The sequence below is a fragment of the Oncorhynchus keta genome, chromosome 19 (assembly GCF_023373465.1).
Source record: "Oncorhynchus keta strain PuntledgeMale-10-30-2019 chromosome 19, Oket_V2, whole genome shotgun sequence".
Taxonomy (NCBI): Eukaryota; Metazoa; Chordata; class Actinopteri; order Salmoniformes; family Salmonidae; genus Oncorhynchus; species Oncorhynchus keta.
This window is the reverse complement of record NC_068439.1, coordinates 16,949,198-16,969,091: the sequence shown is the minus strand read 5'-3', so window position 1 is coordinate 16,969,091 and position 19,894 is coordinate 16,949,198. Positions and strand designations below refer to the sequence as shown.

Here is a 19,894-nt window from a genome sequence, read left to right as displayed (position 1 = left end):
TGACTAGGGTGGGCATTCTATGTTCATTTTCTATGTTTTGGATTTCTGTGTTGTTTGGCCGGGTGTGGTTCTCAATCAGAGGCAGCTGTCTATCGTTGTCTCTGATTGAGAACCATACTTAGGTAGCCTTTTCCCACCTGTGTGGTGTGGGTAGTTATTTTCTGTTTAGTGTGTTTCACACCTGACAGAGCTGTTTCGGTTGTTCTTTTGTTGCTTGTTGTATAGTGTTCAGCTTTACCATTAAAATGATGAACACGTACCACGCTGCATCTTGGTCCTCACCTTCTTCCACCAATGGCCGTTAGACTGTGTGATTTGGACATGTATTCGTAACATTTCTCATATGAGTGCTGATCTAGGATCAGTTCATCCCAGTCCATGCAATCTTATTAATTGTGATCTAAAAGGCTAAACTGATCTTAGATCAACACTGCTATTCTGAGAGGCTTTATTAATATGGTTGTGTGGTTGATGTTGGCAAAGTGTAAAACCAAACTAAACCCTCTGACTCACCTCCAACCAACATCAGATATACTAATAGGCCTAGTGGTTACCAGGCAACCATGAAAACAGGAAGTAGTGATTACGGCACAGGGCCGCATTCTGGAGCTGCTCTTCCTCATATGGAACTGAATCACTGAGATTCTGTTGTGTTCAGGAGGGGTGTGTTCACATCACATTACACACACTGACATGTCAAGCTAGCTGTGGACGTCCATGTCACTCTGTGGGCAGGTCAAGAAAACATTGTGTGTGTGTGTGTGTGATTGTGCACGTTCGTACATGACTCAGAGTGAGAGAGACCAAGATACACAGAACAAGAGATGGAGAGAACGAGAAAGGCAATGACAGACAGAGTAAAGAAATACAAAAATATAGAGGGAGAAGAGAAATAGTTCTCTTGTTGTAATAACTATTCAGGCAGACAGTGAGACTCCGCGGATGGCTGAGAGCAGACACTGGTTCAATCCCAAATGGCACCCTATTCTCTTTATAGTGCACTACTTTTGACCAGGATCCTTAGGGCTGCCGTTGAATATGGTGCTATTCGGGACATAGCCACCACTGCCGTTAGAGCCACAGCTATAACTCCGCCGTTATTATCCGCCATTACTATCTGCCATCTTCAGCCAGCCTTTTAACATCTTTTTATTGCCCCTAGACGCCTGCTGTGGGCCCTGCGTCACCCTGCCTGTAGATGTGTGAGGGAGACAGGACAAACAGAGACAGGTTACTGATCCCTATTCACCTGGGTCAGAGCTCTGGCCTAATGTACAGAAGAGATTGACTATAATGTGTGTGAGTTTGTGCAGATGGGTGTTGTAAAAACTGGTTAGAGTTGTGGTTTGAATAAAGGACTGTATCTTGATGTGACTGATGCTGGTTAGAGTTGGGGCTGTCATGGTGTTGTGTCCATTAAAACAGATAGGAGGATTACAGTTGAATGGGCTGGTGCCCATTTTATTACTGTAGTTTGAATCATGAAAGGATATTGCAGGATGGTGAACTGGGAAAACAAGGAAATAAAACATACTTGGTAGTATTTCATAAGGTAAACCAGATACATATAAATGTAATCATTAATAAATACAACATATCATTAGGAATACTACAGTGGAGAAACATAGGTTTAATAATGAGTAAAATAGATGCATATCACACATATATATCAGATAATAACATGAAATGTTCTCTATTAAATTATCATATGAATCAATAAATAAATAAAATACAAAGTAAAAGTTTCAAGAGATAAAGGTCTTGCAATAAACACATGCAAACTGAAAGGCATGATCTGCCACCCCGACCGTGGACAGGTGTGTCCCTGACTGGGGACAGGTGTGTCCCTGACTGGGGACAGGTGTGTCCCTGAATGTGGACAGGTGTGTCCCTGACTGGGGACAGGTGTGTCCCTGATTGTGGACAGGTGTGTCCCTGACTGGGGACAGGTGTATCCCTGACTGGGGACAGGTGTGTCCCTGATTGTGGACAGGTATGTCCATGATTGTGGACAGGTGTATCCCTGACTGGGGACAGGTGTGTCCCTGATTGTGGACAGGTGTGTCCCTGACTGGGGACAGATGTGTCCTTGATTGTGGACAGGTGGTAACCCTGACTGTGGGCAGGTGGGTCCCTGACTGTGGACAGGTGGGTCCCTGACTGTGGACAAGTGTGTCCCTGACTGGGGACAGATGTGTCCTTGATTGTGGACAGGTGGGTCCCTGACTGTGGGCAGGTGGGTCCCTGACTGTGGACAGGTGGGTCCCTGACTGTGGACAGGGGTGTGTATGATGGAAGGGGATGGACAAGGGATGGTGGTTGGTGATAGGATGAAAGGACTGGCAGGTGTGTTTACATATGGTCATGAACTAATGTTCAGTATTTACAATGTGTGTTGGAGTGTGTGTGTTTTTTGGTTAGTGCTCAGCGGTTAACCAACATTTTTGTGGGAGTTATTAAACAACTAATTGACTGGCATCTGTTCAATTACTTCAATTACATTTAGTTGTTTTTCTTTTTTTGGATGCCCAGTCCCGCCCCAATTATTATATATATTTTTTCTTCAATGCGATCTAAAGATTTTGAGATAGTAAGTCAATATTTCGAGATACTGTAGTAGAGCATACTAATGGGATATTCAATTCTTCATATTGTGTGATGTCAGAGGTGTCACCACACGTCCAAGATGTGGGGGGGCTATTTCAATAAACAGATATGGATACGTCATCTCACATTTCATAGTTCCATGCAATGTGTTGTACAGACAGGGGGCAAGGGTGTTTTCCTGGGGCCCAGAGTTTTTCCTGGTTTGGTTGGCTAACCAAGTGGTTCTGAAACCTGTCCTTGTGGACCCCCAGACGGTGTATTACAGAACGACCACACCTAATTATCAAGCCCTTGATTAGGTGAATCAGGTGAACTAGTTCAGGGCTAAAACAACATTGTGAAACGTCTGGGGGTCTCCCCGAGGAGAGGTTGGAGAACCACTGGGCTAACATAACTAGGTAAAACTCCGGACCCTAGTTGGAGGGTATAACATAGTAATAAATCAGCTATTAAATCGTTTGGGCTAAGTTTTATGTGGGCTATGATTTTTTCGAAATCAAGTCATACGGTCCAAAAAAAAAAATAGACAACAACTGTGATTGGACAATAGAACTAACAGGAATGAGTTGCATTGTTTAGGCCTTTGCACCTGTAATTAAGAAAGTTACGCACACAGTATGCAATCACTGTTGTGTTAATTGATTCATTCCAGTCAATCATTTTGGATTGATAAGGTCAAGGTAGCCTAGCCACCCAAAGTTTATATAAACAAAACCATTTTTGTTGGTACTTTTACCCCTTTTCCGTGATATACAATTGGTAGTTACAGTCTTGTCCCATTGCTGCAACTCTCCTACGGACTCGGGAGAGGCAAAGGTTGAGAGCCATGGGTCTTCCAAAACACGACCCTGCCAAGCCGCACTGCTTCTTGACACACTGCTTGCTTAACCCACAAGCCAACTGCAGCAATGTGTCAGAGGAAATACTGTCCAGCTGGCGACCGAGGTCAGCTTGCAGGTGCCCAGCCCACCACAAGGAGTCACTGGAGCACTATAGGACAAGGAAATCTCGGCCGGACAAACCTTCACCTAACCTAGACGACACTGGGCCAATTGTATGCCGCCTCATGGATCTCCCGTCATGGCCGGCTGTGACACAGCCATGGTTCAAACCCTTGTCTGTAGTGACGCCTCAAGCACTGCGATGAAGTGCCTTAGACCGCTGTGCCACTCAGGAGGCCCTAAATATAAACCACTTCATTACATTCACATTTTCTCTAAACACAAATAAATAGGCATATTTTAGGGTATAAATACATGAAGTTACTGCTTCGTTTCCCCTGGCCAGAGGGGTTCAGAGGGCACAGGCTTCTCTAGTCTACCTGCAGATGTGGTAGGCTACAGGTGATCAGACTGAAGCACAGATTAATTGTGCACAAGTTGACAGATCATGAGGCAAATCTGTCTAAACTACTGTACTTTATCTCTATTTTCAATGCTTTTGTGCCCCTATTTTTTATCAAACCGAATCAAAAGTGTTTGGGCCTATGCCAGCTTGCCACACGTTTGCAGGCGGCCCTGATGTGCTGATCTCTGCAACATAGACAGATGGAAATCACCACATAATGCTACAAATTAAGAAACATATCCTATACGTACAAGTCGGATATGTACAAGTTGAAGTCGGAAGTTTACATACACTTTAGTTGGAGTCATTAAAACTCGTTTTTCAACCACTCCACACATTTCTTGTTAACAAACTATAGTTTTGGCAAGTCGGTTAAGACATCTACTTTGTGCATGACACAAGTCATTTTTCCAACAATTGCTTACAGACAGATTATTTCGCTTATAATTCACTGTATCACAATTCCAGTGGGTCAGAAGTTTACAAACACTAAGTTGACTGTGCCTTTAAACAGCTTGGAAAATTCCAGAAAATTATGTAATGGCTTTAGAAGCATCTGACAGACTAATTGACACAATTTGAGTCAATTGGAGGTGTACCTGTGGATGTATTTCAAGGCCTCCCTTCAAACGCAGTGCCTCTTTGCTTGACATCATGGGAAATCAAAAGAAATCAGCCAAGACCTCAGAAAAAAAATTGTAGACCTCCACAAGTCTGGTTCATCCTTGGTAGCAATTTCCAAACGCCTGAAGGTACCACGTTCATCTATACAAACAATAGTACTGTCACGCCCTGGCCATAGAGAGGCTTTTATTCTCTATTTTGGTTAGGCCAGGGTGTGACTAGGGTGGGCAGTCTAGTTTCTTTATTTCTATGTTTTTGGCCGGGTGTGGTTCTCAATCAGAGGCAGCTGTCTATTGTTGTCTCTGATTGGGAATCATACTTAGGCAGCTTTTACCCTGTGTTTTGTGGGTAGTTGTTTTCTGTTTGCACCAGACAGAACTGTTTCGGTTTGTTCCACGTTATTTTTTATTCAGTTTGAATAAATAATCATGAATTCGTACCACGCTGCACTTTGGTTCTCTTCTTTCAACAGCCGTGACAAGTACGCAAGTATAAACACCATGGGACCACGCAGCCATCATACTGCTCAGGAAGGAGACGCGGTCTGTCTCCTAGAGATGAACGTACTTTTGTGCGAAAAGTGCAAATCAATCCCAGAACAACAGCAAAGGACCTTGTGAAGATGCTGGAGGAAACGGGTACAAAATTATCTATGTCCACAGTAAATCAAGTATTCTATTGACATAGCCTGAAAGGCTGCTCAGCAAGGAAGAAGCCACTACTCCAAAACCGTCATTAAAGAGCCAGACTACGGTTTGCAACTGCACATGGGGCCAAAGATTGTACTTTTTGGAGAAATGTCATCTGGTCTGATGAAACAAAATAGAACTGTTTGGCCATAATGACCATTGTTATGTCAGGAGGAATAGGTCAAAATTCACCCAGCTTATTGCGGGAAGATTGTGGAAGGCTACTCGAAATGTTTGACCAAAGTTAAACAATTTCAAGACAATGCTACCAAATACTAATTGAGTGTATGTAAACTTCTGACCCACTGGGAATGTGATGAAAGAAATAGAAGCTGAAATAAATCATTCTCTACTATTATTCTGACGTTTCACATTCTTAAAATAAAGTGGTGATCTAACTAACATACGACAGGGAATTTTTACTAGGATTAAATGTCAGGAATTGTGAAAAACTGGGTTTGGCTAAATTGTATGTAAACTTCTGACTTCAACTGTATGTTCTACTGTAAAAATATTTGTACTTAGTACCTCAACATTTTTAGTATCATGCAAGACAAAATTTCAAATCTAAAAATATTGTCTTGCATATCTCCAAATGTTGAGATAGTATAAACATTTTTATCGTTATTGGGGGTGGCGAGAATGGGCTTTCATATTTTGGTGAGCTCAATTCGCCGTTTCTCTAAAGAGAAATCAAATCATTCACAAGATAAATCAAGTCATGAACTATGTGGAGTTGTATTTTTCGTTAATTAAGCAAATATTAAAATCAAATGCAAATAGTCCGGATGGCCATTTGATTCATATTTGGGTGTAGAAGCTGTTAAGGAGCCTTTTGGACCTAGACTTGTCGTTCCGGTACTGTTTGTCGTGCGGTAGCAGAGAGAACAGTCTATGACTTGGGTGACTGGAGTCTTTGACAGTTTTTTGGACCTTCCTCTGAGTATAGTATATAGGTCCTGGATGGCAGGAAGCTTGGCCCCAGTGATGTACTGGGCTGTACACACTACCCTCTGTAGCACCTCGGATGCCGAGCAGTTGCCATACCAGGTGGTGATGCAACCGGTCAGGATGCTCTCGATGGTGCAGCTGTAGAACTTTAGATAACCTAGTTCAGCACATAAACGTGGTAATCAACAACAATGACCATAATCCATTGCACCTGTTTTTTTTTACGGCTCATACAGAGATGGATACACTTTTACGCCTGCTATGTTAGATTAGATACGCACAGACCACAGACCGCATGATAGATTAATGTACACAACACAATAACGAGAGGGATAGAGACAGTTTGTGAAAGTATTGCCTTATCTACTTTGAAGAACTATTAAGATTATTTAATCAGACAGCGCTGCAGCATGCTTAGGCAGGCTAGCCTAGCTAAATAGGATGACTAAAGACAGTACAGTATGGGGAGCAGAGATAACATTGTCTGACTGGCTGGATGCTACTGCCTGAGCAAACATGAGATTATGACTTTAAGGAATGACAAATACTAAAGTAATCAAATGAAAACTAAGTAATAAATACAACTGAAATATTATATTTTAATAATTTTCTATTTTTCTATTGATTTCTACTTAATGTGGACCTGACAGAGACAATTGAATGTTCACCATTTCTGGCTTTAGAATTTCTATTAAAAAGCTCTAAAATAATTTCAATGTAATTATTTCGTAATGCATTTAAAGGGGAAATATGCCAAAATCGTGCCGACCCTTTCCTGGTTCTATTAGTTCACCTAATTTCAGTTTATGAGACAAAACAATCAAGTATAGAGTAAAGAATCATTGTACCATCTAAACCGTGGTGAGTATATTTTCCATAACCAAAAATATTGTACTTTCAGTTGTTTGAAACTGGTAAACAAAAAAACGAAAGTAAAAGATGCAAAACTAAATTTAAGAAAGGGAAGCATAGAAAGTGAACAAAGAACAGATCTACCACTTTTTAGACTTGCTTGCCAATGACATTCATCACTTTTCCAGTTATTAATATGTATATTATTACTTTTTAGTTTTTATTTCACTCAATGTTCATGCTGCTGCTCCCCCTATGGTCATTCCACTCCACCCCCTCAATGTACATACTGCTGCTCCCCCTATGGTCCTTCCCCCCACCCCTGCTCCTCCTATGGTCATTCCACTCCACCCCCTCAATGTTCATACTGCTGCTCCCCCTATGGTCATTCCCCCCCACCCCCTCAATGTGCATACTGCTACTCCCCCTATGGTCATTCCACTCCACCCCCTCAATGTTCATACTGCTGCTCCCCCTATGGTCATTCCACTCCACCCCCTCAATGTTCATACTGCTGCTCCCCCTATGGTCATTCCACTCCACCCCCTCAATGTACATACTGCGGCTCCCCCTATGGTCCTCCCCCCCCACCCCTGCTCCTCCTATGGTCATTCCACTCCACCCCTTCAATGTTCATACTGCTGCTCCCCCTATGGTCATTCCACTCCACCCCCTCAATGTTCATACGGCTGCTCCCCCTATGGTCATTCCACTCCACCCCCTCAATGTTCATACTGCTGCTCCCCCTATGGTCATTCCACTCCACCCCCTCAATGTTCATACTGCTGCTCCCCCTATGGTCATTCCACTCCACCCCCTCAATGTACATACTGCTGCTCCCCCTATGGTCATTCCCCCCACCCCTGCTCCTCCTATGGTCATTCCACTCCACCCCTTCAATGTTCATACTGCTGCTCCCCCTATGGTCATTCCCCCCACCCCTCAATGTTCATACTGCTACTCCCCTATGGTCATTCCACTCCACCCCTCAATGTTCATACGGCTGCTCCCCCTATGGTCATTCCACTCCACCCCCTCAATGTTCATACTGCTGCTCCCCCTATGGTCATTCCACTCCACCCCCTCAATGTTCATACTGCTGCTCCCCCTATGGTCATTCCACTCCACCCCCTCAATGTACATACTGCTGCTCCCCCTATGGTCTTCCCCCCCCACCCCTGCTCCTCCTATGGTCATTCCACTCCACCCCTTCAATGTTCATATTGCTGCTCCCCCTATGGTCATTCCACTCCACCCCCTCAATGTTCATACTGCTGCTCCCCCTATGGTCATTCCACTCCACCCCCTCAATGTTCATACTGCTGCTCCCCCTATGGTCATTCCACCCCCCTCAATATTCATACTGCTGTTCCCCCTATGGTCATTCCACTCCACCCCCTCAATGTTCATACTGCTGCTCCCCTATGGTCATTCCACCCCCCCCTCAATATTCATACTGCTGTTCCCCCTATGGTCATTCCACTCCACCCCCTCAATGTTCATACTGCTGCTCCCCCTATGGTCATTCCACCCCACCCCCTCAATGTTCATACTGCTGCTCCCCCTATGGTCATTCCACCCCACCCCCTCAATATTCATACTGCTGTTCCCCCTATGGTCATTCCACTCCACCCCCTCAATGTTCATACTGCTGCTCCCCCTATGGTCATTCCACCCCACCCCCTCAATATTCATACTGCTGTTCCCCCTATGGTCATTCCACTCCACCCCCTCAATGTTCATGCTGCTGCTTCCCCTATGGTCATTCCACCCCACCCCCTCAATGTTCATAATGCTGCTCCCCCTATGATCATTCCCCCCCACCCCCTCAATGTTCATACTGCTGCTCCCCCTATGATCATTCCCCCCACACCCCCTCGACAGTCTTTACTCTGACTTTACCACAATGAACATGTATTTATGCATCACTGTTGTTGTTATTATGATATAGTTCTATTTCTATTGTTTTTTATTTTACTAGTCCTGCATGTTGGAGCTCCAAGCCTAAGATTTTCACTGTACCCTGCAATCTCACAAGATAACCTGTACATGTGACTATTAAACAATCTGAATCTGAATCTTTCAATGAGTATGACAGCTCTAAAACTGACATTTCTATGTGAATTTGGTCGGTTGCCCAAAAAGTTACATATTGCATGTTTAATGTAATAAAATTTAAAAAATAGAACCCAACACCAAACCGACCTCAAAAAGCACTAATCGCTGAGCACTAGTGTTGGTGTGTGTGTATGTGGGTGTTGGTGTGTGTTGGTGTGCAAGTGTCTTTGCTCCTCTAATGCCTTATCTGACTCCTCTGTCTGGTCCTTGGCCTAGTGGTTAGAGCGTTGGACTAGTAACCGGAAGGTTGCGAGTTCAAACCCCCGAGCTGACAAGGTACAAATCTGTCGTTCTGCCCCTGAACAGGCAGTTAACCCACTGTTCCCAGGCCATCATTGAAAATAAGAATGTGTTCTTAACTGACTTGCCTGGTTAAATAAAGGTAAAATAAAAAATTAAATGGGCCTCGAAATCTGTCGGCGATAATCCAACCTACCCGGTAATAATCTATCCAACTCCACTGTAATCTGGGTTCACAGCCACTGGCCTAATAGACTAAATACACTGATCATGCCATAAACTGAAACTGCCCTGTCTTTCTCTTTTCCCTCTGTCTCTCGCTGAGTTGTTCTCTCCTCTCTCTCTCTCTCATTCTCTCTCTGTCTTTACCTCTCTCTCTCTCCATCTGTCTCTCCCTTTCTCTCTCTTTTTCTCTCTCCCTCCAGAACAACAGATTATAGCATTTCACATTTACTCAATGGTGTTAAGGGTTGTGCGTCACTGACACAACTCTGATGTGAGCCATGTGTTGGCTGTGTGGAATACAGCTGCCTGTGTGGCTGTGCTCCATATCACTATGTTTATGTAGGAGGGGTTGTGTAGATGTGTGTGTGTGTGTGTGGTGTGTGTGTGTGTGTGTGTGTGATGGAACATCTGTGTGATTCAGTGTGTGTATGTATGTATGTGCGTGTGTGTTACAGTGATGTCATAGTCCGTGACTGTCAGTGCTGGGAAAAGTACCCAATTGTCATACTTGAGTAAAAGTAAAGATACCTTAATAGAAAATGACATCCAGTAAAAATCTTAAAGTATTTGGTTTTAAATATACTTCAGTATCAAAAGTAAATGTAATTGTTAAAATATACTTATGTATCAAAAGTACAATTATTTCACATTCCTTGTATTATGCAAACCAGATTTTTTTTACGGATAGCCAAGGGCACACTCCAACACTCAGACATCATTTACAAAAGAAGCCTTTGTGTTTAGTGAGTCTCCCAGATCAGAGGCAGTAGGGATCAAATCAAATCAAATGTATTTATATAGCCCTTCGTACATCAGCTGATATCTCAAAGTGCTGTACAGAAACCCAGCCTAAAACCCCAAACAGCAAGCAATGCAGGTGTAGAAGCACGGTGGCTAGGAATGACCAGGGATGTTCTCTGTTTAGTGAGTCTCCCAGATCAGAGGCAGTAGGGATGACCAGGGATGTTCTCTGTTTAGTGAGTCCGCCAGATCAGAGGCAGTAGGGATGATCAGGGATGTTCTCTATTTAGTGAGTCTGCCAGATCAGAGGCAGTAGGGATGACCAGGGATGTTCTCTGTTTAGTGAGTTCACTAGATCAGAGGCATTAGGGATGACCAGGGATGTTCTCTGTTTAGTGAGTCCGCCAGATCAGAGGCAGTAGGGATGACCAGGGATGTTCTCTGTTTAGTGAGTTAACTAGATCAGAGGCAGTAGGGATGACCAGGGATGTTCTCTTGATAAGTGTGTGAATTGGACCATTGTCCTGTCCTGCTAACCATTCTAAATGTAACGAGTAATTTTGGGCGTCAGGGAAAATGTATGGAGTAAAAAGTACATTATATTGTTTGGGAATGTAGTGGAGTAAAAGTCAAAGTTGTCAAAAAATATAAATAGTAAAGTATGTATACCATCCCTAAAGTAGTACTTTAAAGTATTTGTGCTTCGGTAGTTTCCACCACTGGTGACTGCAAGTGCCTGGTGTGTTGTTTGTGCGCATTGTAGTGTGCTTGTCTGTGTGTTTGTGTGTGTGTTCACATGCTTGATTGGTCAGAGAGCAGCCTGGAAAATGTGTGGCTGTGTTCCCTGTTCCTTGGGATGTTGACTGAAGTCACTGGTCAGTGGTTTATGACTCCCAGTTTAACGGTCGATTAACCATCGATCACTGGCCTGGTTGGTCAAGCTCTATGATTTAATGGACATTCTCCCCTCTCTCTAACCAACACATGCTCACAGACACACACACACAAACAAACCCACACACAGACACACACACACACACAAACACACATAGCTCACTACTCTATTGCATTTAGGCTTATAATGGAGGAACATTAATCATTAAACATATGGATATAATTGATACCTTAGTCAATACTCTGATGCTTTCATTACTGTAACATCCCTCTAATGCTTTCACACACAAACACACACACACTATTCAAATCAAATCAAATATATTTATATAGCCCTTCGTACATCAGCTGATATCTCAAAGTGCTGTACAGACACCCAGCCTAAAACCCCAAACAGCAAGCAATGCAGGTGTAGAAGCACGGTGGCTAGGAACAACTCCCTAGAAAGGCCAACCTAGGAAGAAACCTAGAGAGGAACCAGGCTATGAGGCGTGGCCAGTCCTCTTCTGGCTGTGCCGGGTGGAGATTATAACAGAACATGGCCAATATGTTCAAATGTTCATAAATGACCAGCATGGTCAAATAACAATAATCACAGTAGTTGTCGAGGGTGCAGCAAGTCAGCACCTCAGGAGTAAATGTCAGTTAGCTTTTCATAGATGATCATTAAGAGTATCTCTACCACTCCTGCTGTCTCTACAGATTTGAAAACAGCAGGTCTGGGACAGGTAGCATGTCCGGTGAACAGGTCAGGATTCCATAGCCGCAGGCAGAACAGTTGAAACTGGAGCAGCAGCACGGCCAGGTGGACTGGGGACAGCAGGGAGTCATCATGCCAGGTGGTCCTAGGGCTCAGGTCCTCCGAGAGAGAGAAAGAAAGAGAGAATTAGAGAGAGCATACTTAAATTCACACAGGACACCGGATAAGACAGGAGAAGTACTCCAGATATAACAAACTTACCCTAGCCCCCCGACACATAAACTACTGCAGCATAAATATTGGAGGCTGAGACAGGAGGGGTCAGGAGACACTGTGGCCCCATCCGATGATCTCCCCAGACAGGGCCAAATAGGAAGGATATAACCCCACCCACTTTGCCAAAGCACAGCCCCCACACCACTAGAGGGATATCTTCAACCACCAATTTACCATCCTGAGACAAGGCCGAGTATAGCCCACAAAGATCTCTGCCACGGCACAACCCAAGGGGGGGCACCAGACAAGGCGCCAACCCAGACATATTGTTATGTATGTGGTTGTATTTGTGGTGACATTAAGGCTCCACACTGAACCTTTAATCTAAGGGTGAGATGGTAAAGACTTAATATAATTTATCCTAATCAGACTATTCTAATCTAGTACATGTAGCCTATAATAAATTGTTGAGTTAATCTGACCCTCTGGTGATTTGACCTGAGGCCAATCTCTTTTTCTCTCTCTAGCCCTGGGTCAATGTTATTGCTCGTGCTTTGCAGAGTAGGACTATATATGTAGTTGTGATATGAGTTTGAATTAAACCAGGTCTGCCTTAGAAAAGAAGGACTGGTTAGTGGTTCGTACCTACAGTGTTGCCTCAGTTGCGGTACTGTATACTATTAGGCTAGCTGGTATGGATATTCTAGTGATTCATTCATATATTATAAGCCTATGTGTGTGTGTCATTACATTTATCTATACATGTATTAATAGGATAGGCCTACAACATATTCATAACATTGTAGCTTAATAAACCTGAATCCAACAGCCAGGCTATTCATTCCTACCACCCATTATTTATTCCATGACATACAGCACCCAAGTCGTTAGTGAGTCAACAACCTTGTTAATGCATTTTTGGAGAGGAATGCAAAGTCTTCCCCGCTGGAACATTTACATACATTCACACAATCAACAGGTAAACACATGACGTAAGGCCGTCGTCCCTCCCTCTTCTACCCCCACAGTCCCTCCAGCTCCCCCAGCTGCTGTTGTGTCCTGCCTGGCTGCCCGGTGTCTGCTACACTGCTCCCCGCTCTGCCCGCTCCTTCCCCGGACCCGAAGCCCGCCTCGCACCGCCCCGGCTACCGAACTCCCAGTGAATGCACTAGCCAGCAACCATGACAGGCATCGCCGCCGCGTCTTTCTTCTCCAACTCCTGCAGGTTCGGGGGTTGTGGGCTACAGTTCGAGTCTCTGGCCGAGCTAATCGTCCACATCGAGGACAATCACATCGGTGAGTCACAGAGGGAGAGGAGAGGTTGCATAGCTAGCTAGGCTAATGCTAGGCTCGAAGAACACGGTTCCATTTCATTCCGCTATGCGGAATGCCTGCCCTTTACATTTTCCGATTCGGCTCGCTGCAAATAAATGTATTAGGTATCTTTGTGTCCAGAATAAAAATGGGGAAACCAAGTTTTCCCTCGGATGAGTTTAGTTTTGTATTATTGTGTAGCTATTTATAAAGCTAACGTTATCATAGGTGGCTAAGCTAGCCGTGTCTAGTCAGGCAGAGGTTTTGCATTGGTCGCTGTGTTTACGTTTAGGCCCGTGTTGCAATGCAGCGGACCACTGCTTGTGGATAAGAATAGGGGAATTTACTCTCGACATTCTCACCCGATGTGCACAGACGTTCTTACCTTGGAAATGTATTAAAAAATGATGTAGGTGTAAATGATAGTTAATTGATTGGACCCAGTCACACATAGATGACCAAAACCGCTAGTTTAGTATAGTAGCCTACATATCAGGTATCTTTCTAGTGTAGTATAGTAGCCTACATATTGGGTATCTTTCTAGTGTAGTATAGCAGCCTACATATCAGGTATCTTTCTAGTGTAGTATAGTAGCCTACATATCAGGTATCTTTCTAGTGTAGTATAGTAGCCTACATATCAGGTATCTTTCTAGTGTAGTATAGCAGCCTACATATTGGGTATCTTTCTAGTGTAGTATAGCAGCCTACATATCAGGTATCTTTCTAGTGTAGTATAGTAGCCTACATATCAGGTATCTTTCTAGTTTAGTATAGTAGCCTACATATCAGGTATCTTTCTAGTTTAGTATAGTAGCCTACATATCAGGTATCTTTCTAGTTTAGTATAGTAGCCTACATATCAGGTATCTTTCTAGTGTAGTATAGTAGCCTACATATCAGGTATCTTTCTAGTTTAGTATAGTAGCCTACATATCAGGTATCTTTCTAGTGTAGTATAGTAGCCTACATATCAGGTATCTTTCTAGTTTAGTATAGTAGCCTACATATCAGGTATCTTTCTAGTTTAGTATAGTAGCCTACATATCAGGTATCTTTGCAAGTCAAAGTTGATAAAATTATTTTGTTGTCAACTAAAATGTTAAGATACTTGTGGCCGCAAAGTTCTTTGCGCTTTCTATATGTATTTTTGCCAGCAACAACGAAACGGTACAATGTTTGGTTAACTGTAGACTTGGTGTCTGAAAGTGGGTGTTGCAAAATAAGCTGGTGGATCAACAGGGATGGGGTGTAACATCAGCGCTCCATTATTGGTTAGACCAGCTATAGCCAGGTGCACCACATGTCAGTTTAATGTTTACATAGCAGGTTAGGACAATAATGGGGCAGGTTAGGAGAATGAGGGTAGGGTTAGGACAATTAACATGGAAGGTTAGGAGAATGAGGGTAGGGTTAGGACAATTAACATGGAAGGTTAGGAGAATGAGGGTAGGGTTAGGACAATTATTGTGGCAGGTTAGGAGAATGCGGGTAGGGTTAGGACAATTTTTTTATTTCACCTTTATTTAACCAGGTAGGCAAGTTGAGAACAAGTTCTCATTTACAATTGCGACCTGGCCAAGATAAAGCAAAGCAGTTTGACACATACAACAACACAGAGTTACACATGGAGTAAAACAAACATACAGTCAGATAATACAATTGAAAAATAAGTCTATATACAATGTGAACAAATGAGGTGAGATAAGGGAGGTAAAGGCAAAAAAAGCCATGGTGGCGAAGTAAAACACTGGAATGGTAGATTTGCAGTGGAATAATGTGCAAAGTAGCAAAATAAATACAGTATGGGAAGAGGTAGTTATTTGGGCTAAATTATAATGTATGTACAGGTGCAGTAATCTGTGAGCTGCTCTGACAGCTGGTGCTTAAAGCTATTGAGGGAGATAAGTTTCCAGTTTCAAAGATTTTTGTAGTTCGTTCCAGTCATTGGCAACAGAGAACTGGAAGGAGAGGTGGCCAAAGGAGGAATTGGTTTTGGGGTGACCAGAGTGATATACCTGCTGGAGTGCGTGCTACAGGTGGGTGCTGCTATGGTGCCCAGTGAGCTGAGATGAGGGCGGACTTTACCTAGCAGGGTCTTGTAGATGACCTGGAGCCAGTTGGTTTGGCGACGAGTATGAAGCGAGGGCCAGCCAACGAGAGCGTACAGGTCGCAGTGGTGGGTAGTATATGGGGCTTTGGTGATAAAACGGATGGCACTGTAATACACTGCATTCAATTTATTGAGTAGGGTATTGGAGGCTATTTTGTAAATGACATCGCCAAAGTCGAGGCTCGGTAGGATTTTCAGTTTTACAAGGGTATGTTTGGCAGCATGAGTGAAGGATGCTTTGTTGCGAAATAGGAAGCCAATTCTAGATTTAACTTTGGATTGGAGATGTTTGATGTGAGTCAGGAAGGAGAGTTTACAGTCTAACCAGACATCTAGGTAATTGTAGTTGTCCACATATTCTAAGTCAGAACTGTCCAGAGTAGTGATGCTGGACGGGCGGGTAGGTGTAGGCAGTGAGCGGTTGAAAAGCATACATTTAGTTTTACTTGTATTTAAGAGCAGTTGGAGGCCACGGAAGGAGAGTTGTATGGCATTGAAGCTCGTCTGGAGGGTTGTTAACACAGTGTCCAAAGAAGGGCCAGAAGTATACAGAATGGTGTCGTCTGCGTAGAGGTGGATCAGAGACTCACCAGCAGCAAGAGCGACATCATTGATGTATACAGAGAAGAGAGTCGGCCCAAGATTTGAACGCTGTGGCACCCCCATAGAGACTGGGGGTGCCACAGGTCTGTAGCAGTTTGGGTCTAGAGTGTCACCCCCTTTGAAGAGGGGGATAACCGCAGCAGCTTTCCAATCTTTCGGAATCTCAGACGACACGAAAGAGAGGTGGCAGGTCAATTAACGTGGCAGGTTAGGAGAATGAGGGTAGGGTTAGGCAAATAGTCAGGGTTAGGCTTAGCTAAAATGCAACAGCTGTCAACAATCAACTCATCGTGCAACCCAATAAGCCATGCAAAACGGTCTACAAGTGTCACCAGTCTGATCAGTGGGGTCAATGAGTTGACCCTACTGCTGCATCTCTACAATGACTGACCCATTAATAACACATCATCAGATCAATACTCTCATTAGATCTGTCCACCCAGCAAGGAGTGTGTGTGTTTCTATTTGTCTTTGGTTCTTCTCCTGCTGTTTCCCTGCAGCTTGTCCGCCATTCAATTGTTACCCAATCAGTAACTACAATACAGAAGAGGAGTATTCTCTGTACAACTCATTTAATTGCTGATATCCTGGTTGTCCACCAGGGGAGATTGATGATATCCTGGTTGTCCACCAGGGGAGATTGATGATATCCTGGTTGTCCACCAGGGGAGATTGATGATATCCTGGTTGTCCACCAGGGGAGATTGATGATATCCTGGTTGTCCACCAGGGGAGATTGATGATATCCTGGTTGTCCACCAGGGGAGATTGATGATATCCTGGTTGTCCACCAGGGGAGATTGATGATATCCTGGTTGTTCACCAGGGGAGATTGATGATATCCTGGTTGTCCACCAGGGGAGATTGATGATATCCTGGTTGTCCACCAGGGGAGATTGATGATATCCTGGTTGTCCACCAGGGGAGATTGATGATATCCTGGTTGTCCACCAGGGGAGATTGATGATATCCTGGTTGTCCACCAGGGGAGATTGATGATATCCTGGTTGTCCACCAGGGGAGATTGATGATATCCTGGTTGTCCACCAGGGGAGATTGATGATATCCTGGTTGTCCACCAGGGGAGATTGATGATATCCTGGTTGTCCACCAGGGGAGATTGATGATATCCTGGTTGTCCACCAGGGGAGATTGATGATATGCCCGGTTTGGTTGTCAACCAGGGGAGATTGATGATATGCCCGGTTTGGTTGTCAACCAGGGGAGATTGATGATATGCCCGGTTTGGTTGTCAACCAGGGGAGATTGATGATATGCCCGGTTTGGTTGTCAACCAGGGGAGATTGATGATATGCCCGGTTTGGTTGTCCACCAGGGGAGATTGATGATATGCCCGGTTTGGTTGTCCACCAGGGGAGATTGATGATATGCCCGGTTTGGTTGTCCACCAGGGGAGATTGATGATATGCCCGGTTTGGTTGTCAACCAGGGGAGATAATTGGCACTATGGCATTCGGGCAGGTGGCGTTCTGCTGGCATTCACCAAACCCAGATTCGTCCGTCGGACTGCCAGATGGTAAAGCGTGGTTCATCACTCCAGAAAATGCGTTTCCACTGCTCCAGAGTCCAATGGTGGTGAGCTTTACACCACTCCAGCCGACACTTGGCATTGCGCATGATGATCTTAGGCTTGTGTGCGGCTGCTCGGCCATGGAAACCCACTTCATAAATCTCCCAACGCACAGTTCTTTTGCTGACGTTGCCTCCAGAGGCAGTTTGGAACACAGTCGTGAGTGTTGCAGCTGAGGACAGGTGATTTTTACTCACTTTATCACTGCGGTCCCGTTCTATTGAGCTTGTGTGGCCTGCCACTTTGCGGCTGAACCGTTTTGCTCCTAGACATTTCCACTTCTCAATAACAGCACTTACACTTTACAGGGGCAGCTCTAGCAGGGCAGAAATTTGATGAATTGACTTGTTGGAAAGGTGGCATCCTATGACAGTGCCACGTTGAAAGTCACTGAGCTCTTTAGTACGGGCCATTATACTGCCAATGTTTGTCTATGGAGATTGCATGACGGTGTGTGTGATTTTTATACACCTGTCAGCAACGGGTGTGGCTGAAATGGACAAATCCAGCAATTTGAAGGTGTCCACATACCTTTGGGCATGTAGTGTATATCATCCTTGTCCTTTTTCAGCCACGACTCCAAGGAACATAGAATATTACAGTTCTTCAGGTCCCGTTGATAGGATAGTCTCCAACTGGAGCTTGTCCAGCTTGTTCTCTAGTGACTACTTTCGCCAATAGAACAGAGGGTAGAGGAGGTTTATTTGCTTGCTAAAGTTGTCTCGTCAGGATGTCTGCCTCCTGTGCCGTCACTTACTCTTTCGAGTCCCGTCTGATGACGAGCGAGTGGAGGACAATCTCATTTCATACAGGTGCATTAGTTTCATCTTCTCGCCGCTGCTCCTCCATTACCTTTGACCTTTTTTCCAAAAAGAGGCGAGGAAAACCAATTGAGATTTTCCCCAGGACTCAGACACTTTCAGCTGCAGCAAGCAGGAAGTCCATATTTAGAGATACGGCGCTGCCCTCTAGAGTCAGAGAATCTAATTGTATGCTGTTCATCATCCGCTGTAACGACAGTACCATTGATAGAGTTTATTCAGTGGCATCATGCAAGGTTGTGTTGCAGTGTTTTGAAAAGGAACTCCATCAATATTAACAGTGCCTCCTCTAAAGAATTATTGCTTTCAAAGTGCCATCCCACCATAGTCATGAAGTATATGGGAGAAATGATCAGACGTTCAGGGGCCCTCAGGACTCTGTGTGTACCTGCATGTGTGGGTGAGTGTGTCTGCGATAACTGTCCTGTATGTAGGCTACATCTATGATCGTGTCTCTAAGTTAGATAGGTCTTTCTGTCTTTCCCTCTCTGTGTGTCCCTCTCTCTGTGTGAAGTCAGAGAAGAGGAATGTAGTGATGTCATCCTTGTCTAGCTGTGTGCCAGACTACCAGTGTTCTGTTGTCTTTACCTGAACAAGTAGATACCTGCCTCTCACCTAAAACCACCACTTCCCCTCTCTCACCAGTTCTACCTTGTTACAACACTGTATATAGCCATAATGACATTTGAAATGTCTCTAATTCCTTTGCAACTTTTGTGAGTGTAATGTTTATTTATTTTTTATTTTTTTCACTTGCTTTAGCAATATAAACATATGTTTCCCATGCCAATAAAGCCCATTGAATTGAGGGGGGGGGGGAAGAGGAGGGGAGGTGTGTGAGGGAGAGGGGAACAGAGAAAGAGAAACACACACCACCTATCAATAGTGCTTCCCAAATTGGTAAATGTTGCCAGTACAACTTTTCTCTGTTAATGCTGTATGTTGTAAGCTAAGCTTGTTTAGCCGAGACTCTGCTAATATAATGTAACGATGGTATAGGTCCTGCATATCCATCTATGTCCAGAAGGTGTCAGTATAGCACCTTGTTCTTCTTCTCACTGTTCTGTTGAGCTCTTACTGACTATGTCACCATTTGCTGTTTCTGTTCACAACGTTGGAGTGTTTCTCTGTAGTTGAGGGGCTTCCTTTTCTGTGTTGTGTGTTTTTTTTCTCAACTACATTTTTGGAGTATGTGGTCTGGTGTGATTACGTACCGTGTGTTGGATGTGAAAGCAATGACTCCACTAC

At 44.1% G+C, this 19,894-nt stretch overlaps 1 protein-coding gene and 1 long non-coding RNA gene across 49 annotated transcripts in view; both read left to right on the top strand.

The window, feature by feature from the left end:
- The first annotated feature begins 12,235 nt into the window (after positions 1-12,235).
- LOC118397635 (juxtaposed with another zinc finger protein 1) overlaps positions 12,236-19,894 on the top strand; it is a 39,277-nt gene continuing 31,618 nt past the window's right edge. For all 48 annotated transcript variants that reach the window (XM_052469793.1, XM_052469799.1, XM_052469798.1 and 45 more), the window contains exon 1: positions 12,236-13,500. In XM_052469793.1, coding sequence (XP_052325753.1) covers positions 13,386-13,500 — 115 coding nt within the window. In that variant the 5' untranslated portion in view covers positions 12,236-13,385. The remainder of the gene's footprint in view (positions 13,501-19,894) is intronic.
- On the top strand, positions 13,507-18,925 carry LOC127909269 (uncharacterized). Its single transcript, XR_008070528.1, has 3 exons — positions 13,507-14,236; positions 14,311-14,384; positions 14,422-18,925. It is a non-coding gene; the product is annotated as an uncharacterized LOC127909269 (long non-coding RNA).